Genomic DNA, 10006 nt, shown 5'->3' on the forward strand with positions numbered 1-10006 from the left:
TGCTGCACCTACAACTCTGCCCACTAAAACCATCTACAACAGCACTGGAATATGGGTCTTCTCAGCCCATTGCCATGTTCCACATCTATCAGCAGGCACCCATCCCCATCCCTGCTCTCATCCCTCTGTTCCCATGTCATGAGACGATGGCTGGTGAAGCCACAGCCACCAGTCTCTCCACAGCCCTTCTCACACCGTTGTGTAGGATCTTCTCCTGCCTCTTCTACCTCCCCCGCATTGTTCCTGAGTGTCTTTTTTTCCATCCTCTTTTCGCCTGGAAATTTCTTATTGCCTGACAGAACTGCCCACCTACCTCTGCTTCTCTGTAACTTCCCCCAATGGACATTGAGTGGTGCTGAAAAAGGTGAAGTCCTAAGAACAGTTCATGCTTGTGTGTGGTTATATCAGATGTTTTGTCTCCAGCAGACTGAACCAGAACACACAAACACTGCTATACTCAAGCAAAATACTTTATTACTCAAAAACAACTTGATTAATAAATAGTTGGAAAACAAAATAAATTAAAACTGTACATTAAGTTTTACATTTTAAAGGTTTTAAATTAGAATAATCAAAGGCCATAGTTTCAAACTCAGGTGCACAGTAACAGCTGAATGCTACTGTTTCTAACCAAGGAACATGAAAAAACATTCCTGGTACAAATACAGCTCTGCACCATCCTCTAACATTTCTAGCAATTAAACCAGCTGTTACTCTTCATTATACTGATTAGTTTCTTGTTCTTGATGTCAACCTCATACTGGTTGGATCCATGGAAAAAGTAGAAAAGTCCTAGAATTAAAAGGAAAAAATATTGAGAAATTAATATTTCTTCTTTGTATACAAATACTTGCTATTTTCTTGTGTGATTTAAAAAAAAAACAACAAAAACAACAAAAAATGAGAACAACAGTTTCATATATATGTATATGCATTTGCAATATAATACTTTTTTGGCTTTGGTTGCATTTAAATTTCATTATAGAATCATAGAATGATAGAATGGTAGGTTGGAAGGGACGTCAAGGTTCATTTAGTCCAACCTTTCTAGGCAGGAACAGGCGAGATGGCCCAGCACCTTGTCAAGGTGAGTCTTAAAAGTTGCTAGTGTTGGAGAATCCACCATTTCCAGTGGGAGATTATTTACCATTTTTCTGAAAGGCAGCATCAACTGTGTGGCCAATTCCTTGGAAGTCAGCTGCTATTTTTCTTGGATATCCCCTTTCCATGGATTGGGTATTTTCATTGAAACTAAACAAAGAAATTACATGAAAACAACAAAGATGTGATGTTCAATGTTGAAAACAGATGGAATTTTTACTAAACAAGCCTACTCTCAGCTGAAAATTTTTGAGCATCTGTGATCTCACAGCTCTATATAAATCCTGGCTGCGTGAATATTTACATCTGTGGTGGACTATCCAAGGCTGTTTTCAGAACACCAGGGTAAATAGTTCACTTCTATTCCCTGAGACTGATAATAAGGATGGATGGGGTTTATAATGAGTAATTAAATTCAATAATTATTAAAACTGAATATTTTAATTTTACAGCATCCAATCTATGAAGTGACTCTATGTGTGGAATGTAAAATTCTGGTGTAATAATGAGCTTTCAAGATAATATTACAGATTAATTATTACGGTTATCATTACTGCTTAGTTGAACATTTTCATAAAAAGTAAATATTTTAAACTCCTTTCATAGATTATTTATAAATTTGTAATTTATAAATTTTAGAAAGCACTTCTGCCCCTTAATAGCTGCTGAATAAATACATGACAATGATGACAAAATCTACTCATATTATCTTCTTACACTAACTTCATGTGATACCGCTTCCTAACATGTAAAAAAAGCTCATTTGTGACTGTTAATCACCAGCTGGTAGTAGTCAATAGATGTTATATTTATCTCAGGTTTTATAGAATTCGTTCTATTAGAAGACATAAGTAATTGCCTCTGCATTTCAGCTTAATACCAGATTAGAATGCTGACAATAGGAAACCACTAAGCTACTGTACAAATTCAAACATAACTTGACATTTTGACTCTCTGCCATGTAAAAGAGAAATGAGCCTTACCTCCAGTACTTGTTGCCTACAAAGAAGTAGGTTTTCTTGGTATTTTGATCATGAACTGCTGCATCTATTTTCCCAACACTTGTGGAGAAGCCCAGGTTCTTAATTGGTCTGGGGAAGCCTGGCTCTATGCTGTAGCCACTGACAGCCCAGTACTGGTCACCTGCAGGAAGAAAATAAAAAGTTAGTTGGGATTCTTGGGGAGTGTCAGCTCCTTTTCACCAAAGCCTCAGATTTTCCTGTGTAGTGAATGTCACCAAATAGCAGCTAAAAACATGACCCTTTAGGACATGGATATATTTGAATACTTAAGAGCTGTTGTATTTTCCACTTTTTATATTCATTAGAGTGTTACATACTCAGTGGTTAAAACACAACATATTTTCGAGGTTTGTTTGGCACCTTTAAAAACGTATTTAAATAACTTCATGTAGGCAATCAATTTTGTCTCAGGTATGATCTTTTCTGTCACTGACAAAAGAAGAGTAATATATTGTACATGGTTGTTGTGAAGCAGCATTAGTCAATGACAGTAACAGCATTTTGAAAATAAAAATTTGTTTGCATATTAAGAATATCTATTAGTATTACAAGTATTATTTTATTACTTCCATTATTATTGCTGAACTTACAGAAGTGTATACAAGCTAGAAAATACTATAAAATTATTAATTCATAAAATGGACTGAAATATAAGAGAAATACCTTTAAAAAACAACACTCGATCCTTCTTGTCAACTTCATAAGCAGCATCAAAACCAGCTGCCAGCGACGGCCAGAATGAGGAGATGGTGTCGTGCTCAATCTCTGAGAAATATGGACTTTTTCGCCAGATGTAGCTGATGGAAATTAAAACAGCAGTGCTTGTTGTTGTTATATCACTAGGAAATCAGTAGCACAGAAGTGTACTTTAAATCCTACTATCTGGATGCCAGTTCTCCCTATGAGGCAGTGATATCACCCCTGTTTTCTCTAGACATTTGCCCTTTACTGCTGATTGCTCTGAGGTCACAGAATGGTTGAGGTTGGATGGGACCTCTGGAGGTCATCTTATTCCGCCTTCCACTTCAGGCAGGTGCACCTGGAGCTGGTGGCCCCATAGGCCTCTCTGCTGACACTCTGGTGGTTTGCCCAAGGCAACACAGGATGTCTGTGGTACTGCTGAAACCTGAAGCTTTATCTTCACCGTGTCCCATGAAGGCAAGCACAGTGGCATTTTTAGTTTCAATTTGGTTACAAAAGTTCATTAAACATTTTTGAGAAACATTTAACAACTCAGTTTAAGGAGGAACTACTCCTTCCTCCCCTTCCCTGAAAATGATTACGTTTTTAAGCTTTGATTCTTTATTATGTGTTTCATAAGAGGAATCAGACCCACTTTGTTGAAGGAAGTTTGTTCTATCAAAACAGTTACCATGCCAAGAAGTGGGTGAAACCCTGGGCCTGAGATCAAGTTCTTCCTTAGATTGGGTGGATGTGCCCAGGCAATGACCCATTACAGTGCCCAGTGTCTAAAAAGTGGACATCTGTAACAGCAAGGGCTCCCTACAGACAGTACTCACTTCACCCAGCCTCACTGGGATGGTAAATTTTTGCAAAGTTGCCTTAATACTTTCAGAAATATCCTTCCTTGTAAGAGAAGATAAACTCCTTGAACTGAACTTTATGCTCTGCCTTTGTGAGTCTCAGAAAAAGGTGCTGCTATAATTGAAGGCACTTACCTGCCTTTGAAGAACAGTGTTTCCCCACGGAGAGTGGTGATAGCATCAAAAGTCAAATGGGGGTCACAGTCATATGGTCTTCTGGGGGCTTTGGAGGGTGTCACTTCTGTTGGTGCTTCCCGCGGTAACATTTCAGTTGGTGCTTCTGCAGGTGTCCTTTCAGTTGGTTCTTGTGGGGGAAAAGCTTTTGTTGGAAGTTCAAGGGATTCCCTGGGGGGTCCTTTGGGAAACAGAGAAATGTGGAATTGGAAGTTGAATTAGAGTGTTTAATGTTGCAGAGCTTCAGGATGTATGAAGCCAAATGCATAGGTTTCTTAAGGTTAAAACTGACCTAGTAAATTAATGCCAGGAAAAGTTCCTGGGTAATTTAATTTGGCTATCTGTGCTGCTGACCGTTACGATGGTCCCTGGCATTGTTTTGCCTGGACAAGTCACTGGTTTCTCAGACCATATGTACTCAGGACTTAATGAAGAGAAAATATCATTTACAAAGGGCAGATGTGCAAGTGACCATCCTACTGTGGAAGATGGTAAAACTACAGGTAGCAGGAAGGTAGTATTACAGGCACAGGTATTCCTCTAGTATCATTGGAGAAAGGCTCCCGGGCTGTTTGACTTACTGGCATGGATACAGTCCACAGACTCTGCTTTGCAGACTCTCTTTTTGTAGACTTAGCCACAAAGAAAACAAGAGATTTGCATAAAAGTAATATCAGGAAATTAAACCTCAATATCTGTCCTGAGGTAGAAAGTTTAGTACATTTTAGCTGTTGGGTAAAGTTAATTATAAATGCTTATGCATCATCCACCAAAAAAAAAATGCTTTTTACTTACCATAGAGGGCTTGAATGCCATCAATATCATCCTGAGAAAGCCTGTAGTCCCTTGTATCCCTGGCCATATATATAGGATACATCAAAGCACCAAAGACATTGGAATGACCAAGACCGAGTGAGTGGCCCAACTCATGAGCAGCAACAAGAAATAAGTTGTACCCTAAAAAAAAAGTCCAGCAAAAAGAACAAAAACTAAATACATTTTCTTTCATGACAGCAGGACAGAAACACCATCCTCTCATGACTGATGCATTGTTTGCAGTCCTAATGAAACAGCAAAATCTGTGTCCCAAGTAAGAGGTTCTCTGGCACCCTGAAGAAGAGATGAGTTTTGAATTGTCAGCATTTATTTATTGCAAGAAAACCAGTGTTGGGACAATTTTTTCTCATATTGCAGGAATTTTCCTGCCAACAAAGAATCAAATCTTATTTAATTTTAATAATGACTGAAAACTCAATGAGAACATTCTAGTCATCTGGTCAAATTTTGGGAACCATAAATGACATGGAAATCACTTGGTAACTGCTTCACAAAGACCAATACCATCTAATATTATCCCTGGATATTGCTGGAAAGTGGAACACTTCACTAGTATATTTATTTATGTTTAGCAACAAACTAAGTATATATATATATATATATATATATATTTCTCCTTTGCAAAAGTTAAAGATTTCCATCACTCGGAATCAGAAAAAAAAAAAAGGAAATAAAAAAGGGGAAAAAAAAAGAAAAAAAAAGAAAAAGTGAGAGCTCAATATTGCAACATTTAAAGTTATTATCCAAGGGAGAAAATTCCCTGTCTTACAATGTCATAATCATCTAATATTGCTGTTTCATGCTAATCTCACTTCACTGGAGCTGTAATTGCAGTCTGTGCATTAACTTCAAGGGACTGTCATGACTGCAGCCCAGGTCAAAATGTGCAGAGTCATTTTATTAAATTACACTGATGTTTTACATCTCAGTACTGGAACTACTGCCATGAGATCTGTGGTTTCACAGTGTCTTCAAATCAACACTGTCTAATAGAAAACAAGCAATGCAATATTTAAGGTTACCTACCACTATAGGTAGTAAATTTGGTCCAGTTTTCATCTTCATCAAAGTGGGCATCTCCTCCTATCCCAGTGTTGGGTGGGTAGGCATGAGCCAGAGTTCCTCCTGGACCATCAAAGGGATAGAAGTCACCATGAACTAAGAAAAAGGAAAAAAAAAAGTGATTTTTTTTCACAGTCTCTGGAAGAAAAGTGACAAATACTTATCATATTCAGGCAAGGGAGTCCTCTTACATCCAGATGCAAAGGAGATCATTATATCTGCTTGACCACTGTAGAGCCTGGTGAATCTCAAAGGGGTAACACTGCTCCAGAGCTGGAAGGCTTTTGCAATTGCTTCCTCTACATCAGCTTGCAGCATGTCTGGAGTGTAGTTCAAAATCCTGTGAAACAAAGAGAAAGGAATTAAAAACGACCAGTTCACATGTGGCTGGGGCACACAGTATCAAGGTCAAATATTTTGATCAGTGTTTGTTATTGTGTATGTGTTTCAAATTTTTTATTTTCAAGTTATTTTCTTACAAAACTGAGGAAGTTTTCAGTTTTCTTTCACATCTTTCAGAAATCCTAACCTATAAACTCTCTTCTATCCCCTGAGTACCTTACTTACTCGGGGTGTTAACTAGCTACTATAAAATGTCATTTTAATCTTTTTAATCACTGTTTCAAAGCCAACAGCAAAGATATGCACAGTCCCTACAGTCATGGCCCCTTCGTCCTTGATGGGTCTTTTGTACGGAGAAACAGAGGAATAAATAAGGAGTAAGTACACAGGAGTAAAGAACCCATTGACACGACTTCTGCCTAATACCCACAGAGTTTCCCACTAGTGCAGAGAGAAATGTGCTTTAATATACGTTACCGATATGTCACATCATCTTTACTCCACCGTGGGCTCTGCGGGAAGGTGCTGTATGAGTGCACATCTGGAATTCCACATCTGGGCTGCTTCATCATGTCCAGTGTCTTATGATTCAGCTTCCCAGTCACCTCTAGCCCAAAGAATGACTGCATTTCTCGGATTTTGTCAGACATGTGATTGAGATTCTTTGATTTAAAAAAAGCATTTTTCTCTTCTTTAAAATCATAAAAATTTTCTAGATATTTCTGATGGGGAAGAAAAAGCAATTTGTTAATAAAATATTTGACATTACTAATACATCATTATAATCATTTTCTCAATAAATTATTTCTCAAGCTCTGTCTGTAGTCCTTACCTTAGCAAATTGCATATCTTCCTTTTCTTTTTCTGGAACCACTGGGAAAGCACAAGAACATGTAACATACAATAACCCAAGGAAAAGAAGGATCTTTGTCTCCATCTTTGCCTCCCTGTCCTATCAGCCCTTGCTAGAAGACCTCTCAATCTCTTCTTCTGTCTGAGGCTCACGGGCATTTCTCTATTTATATCCGTTGTGTGCTTGCTAAAGTCAATAACTGCATGACTCAGTTTATAACATCCTCTGATTTCCCACAGAAACACAGAAAACAAATTTGGTTTTAGAAGCAAGCTAACACATGACAGTTTACCTTGCCCAAAACCCCCTGATTTCGCAATCATATTACCGGACAGTATTTTTTTCCCTCCATTCCTAATCTGGCCCAGTATTTTAAACTTACAAACTTCTAAATCTATAATGAGTCACCTGGCTAAAATTCACCTCATTTTTCAGAGGTTCTAAAGAGACGTGTCTCTTTTTGAGGGACAACAATTTGTAATTGCTTGTAGCATGTGGTAAGAGATCCTCAGAAACTTCCACTCAATTTTCTGTGTGGCATTCATGCAGGAGCTCAGCATGTCAGGGATGAACCCCTTCTTTTAGCCTATCTTGTCCCTAATAACTTTAGTGCCACAGCTGATTATACAACAGACCCATTTATGTCTTCTCTTGAACCTGACATCTCAACATGGTTACAGGACCATCACCTGTGCTGCTACTTGGCCTGTATAATAATAAATTAATGGCCCCACACCCTTGTTCTTCCATACTTGCTGCAGGCAACCCTCAGCCCACAATGTAAAGCTCTCAGTAGAGCACCCCAGATCATATATCTTGGTCTGCACAGACTATTAGTCAAGGGCTTTTTCCAACTGAATAAAATGATGGAAGTTGCCCTAGAGGACTACAGGCACCTTGGGGGTGCAGAGGGTCTTCAGAGGAACTTTTAAATATCTATCTCCAAAGCCAGATGGAAGGTGATATGGATTTGAGAAGTACACTCAAAGTTCCGCAGTGTGCCAGAAGCCCTACTTTCGGTTCCTATATCCTCTCCTGAAGGTGGTGCATTGCACTTTATGCAGGGTTTGCAGAAACACTGACACATTTTCCCCTTTCCTGTCTGTCATTTCTGAGACATCCGTCTTTTGAAGCAGAATCCTCCTGTGTTGCTTTAGTGCTAAACTGCAAGTTCAAAAGAAGAAATATGAGCTAAAAATAGTCTACTTTTTTTGAACATGAGAAAAGAAGGAAAAGAAACCACTTTTCAAGTGAGAACAAACATGTTGGAAACTTCAAAAAAAACAACCCCAGCACCACAGCAGCTGAGCTCTGCAGTCTGCGATGTGGCCTGGGGAAAAGGTATGGCCTCCTTCCAAAGGAAACTGGAATTGAACTGCCTGGCTGGAGTAGGGTCACACTGCAAGCATGACCCAGGTCAGACCCAGGTCCTTGAACCTGGCTAAGTGGCATAGATGTTTATGCCTAAGGCTTTGGTGGGATGAGAGTGGCTTTGCCAATAGCTCACTGCTGCTGTAATGGGGTGTTCCCACTTCTCCCATCCTGGGCAGCATTCCTGGCTTTCCCTGTGCCCTTCTGATGCAAAGTGTGCTCTCAGTGAACTGATTCAGAGGGCTGAAACTATAGGAAAGTGGCCCAGAATAATAACCCAAATTCCACCAACAACCGTTTTCTGCTCAGGTTGCTCAACTGCACAGCAGTGAGAAGAGCACCTGAGCCAGCATGAACGAGCAGTGGGATATTGCAGATGGGAATGGGGATGCAGTGAGGCAACCAGGTGCAGGGCTGGGACACTAGAACCTCTCATGTTGGCAGCAGCAATGCCCAAGGTTATCTTTGATGCCCATGGAACGGCAGCCCAAGTTGCTTTATTCACAGAGTGTGGTGTCTGCATTTCCACAAAAAATTCAGACACAAAGAGGGGCAATTTTAAGTACTGAGTTGGTGTGTCTGCACCCAGCAGCAGCAGTTACCATATGGCACTCATCCTATTTGCTTTCAGCCAAGCATTTTGTAAACACCCTGCTTTCTGTGTCCAGGGGATCTGGAGAGGAGCAGCCAGAGTGGTGAGATGCAGCACAACCAGTTGGAAAATATTTTAGCAAGCCCTTTTTAATATTTAGGAAGCTGTGTTTTCTCACTGACTTTGGCATAGCTGCCGACAGGCTTCTTACAGCTTCTTTGGAGCTGTTGGCTTCCCCCTCCAGAGTCTGTTGCCTTCATGCTCCTGCTGACGTTTATGGAGTGGCTGGTGAGTGCTGAGCTGGGAGCGCTGGGTTTTGTCTTGGGAATGCATTTGGCAACGTAAGTGGGGAAATTTCACAGCTGAGGCGGTCTGCATGGCTCTAAGATGTGTGAGTTGGTGTGCTGTTTCCTTGTGTGCAGATCCAGGAGAGGACTTGCCTTCTTGTATTGACCCCAAAGACATTAGCAGCTTCTAGGGTTCAAACTAATACGGGAACTCAGTCCTGGGTTTAAGCATTACAGGATGCAAAAAAGAACTGTGTTGTGGCTTTAATCGAGGTTTAAAGTGCTAAAAAATTACCTTGTCAGTGGATACATTGAAGATTTACTGGCAAAGACATAGCTTTGATAGGTTTGGCTGAACTGAAGAGACAACCTCATATGGCACTTTTGCCTTACTTATAGGTCTGCTGATTAATGAGTCCTGCTTCAGGGATGCCCAGAAATACTTAATTCTTGACAACGCTGAGCAGATTGGGTGCCTCTTCATGCCTTGGCCCCATAGGTAACCCAAACAGATTCTGATCTTCCCATTCGCCTCAGGGAGGCTGCTCCCCTCTGTGCCCCAAGTCACTGCTGCCCTTCAGCTGGCCTGGAGACAGTACAGACTGCAGTGGTGACTCTTCCCAGCTTATACAGCAGCAAAGCAGCCAGGATGGATTCAGGAATACTGCTCATTTCTCCCCTCAGCTCATCAGCACTCAGACTCATACATCCCATATCACCAGTGACTGCCTTAATCACCCCACACAGGGACAAGAGGGGGTGCTTTCCCAGGAAGACTCGTCCAGTAGAACAGAGCAGTTCACTGAAAGCTTGCCAGCACC

The 10006-nt window shown here is 40.4% G+C and overlaps 1 protein-coding gene across 1 annotated transcript; it reads right to left on the bottom strand.

Annotated features, from left to right (window-relative positions):
* Window positions 1-451: 451 nt before the first annotated feature.
* LOC127385578 (stromelysin-1-like) lies at window positions 452-7030 on the bottom strand. Its single transcript, XM_051621443.1, has 10 exons — window positions 6915-7030; window positions 6560-6804; window positions 5932-6080; window positions 5705-5836; window positions 4637-4798; window positions 3803-4022; window positions 2787-2920; window positions 2085-2244; window positions 1148-1251; window positions 452-792 (listed from the first exon to the last, which is right to left on the bottom strand). Exons 1-10 carry the CDS (start codon window positions 7017-7019, stop codon window positions 692-694), a joined length of 1512 nt encoding a protein of 503 aa, XP_051477403.1. The 5' UTR covers window positions 7020-7030; the 3' UTR covers window positions 452-691.
* Window positions 7031-10006: the final 2976 nt, after the last annotated feature.

This window comes from Apus apus, chromosome 1 (genome assembly GCF_020740795.1).
Source record: "Apus apus isolate bApuApu2 chromosome 1, bApuApu2.pri.cur, whole genome shotgun sequence".
NCBI lineage: Eukaryota > Metazoa > Chordata > Aves > Apodiformes > Apodidae > Apus > Apus apus.

Bases quoted from the DNA above. Each gene is read 5' to 3' on its own strand.
- LOC127385578 (XM_051621443.1), bottom strand. From the start codon at position 7,019: ATGGAGACAAAGATCCTTCTTTTCCTTGGGTTATTGTATGTTACATGT. The intron at 6,805-6,914 runs GTAAGGACTACA...CTTCCCCATCAG, and splicing joins AAGATATGCAATTTGCTAAG to AAATATCTAGAAAATTTTTA. The intron at 2,245-2,786 runs GTATTTCTCTTA...TTCTTCCTGCAG, and splicing joins TCGAGTGTTGTTTTTTAAAG to GTGACCAGTACTGGGCTGTC.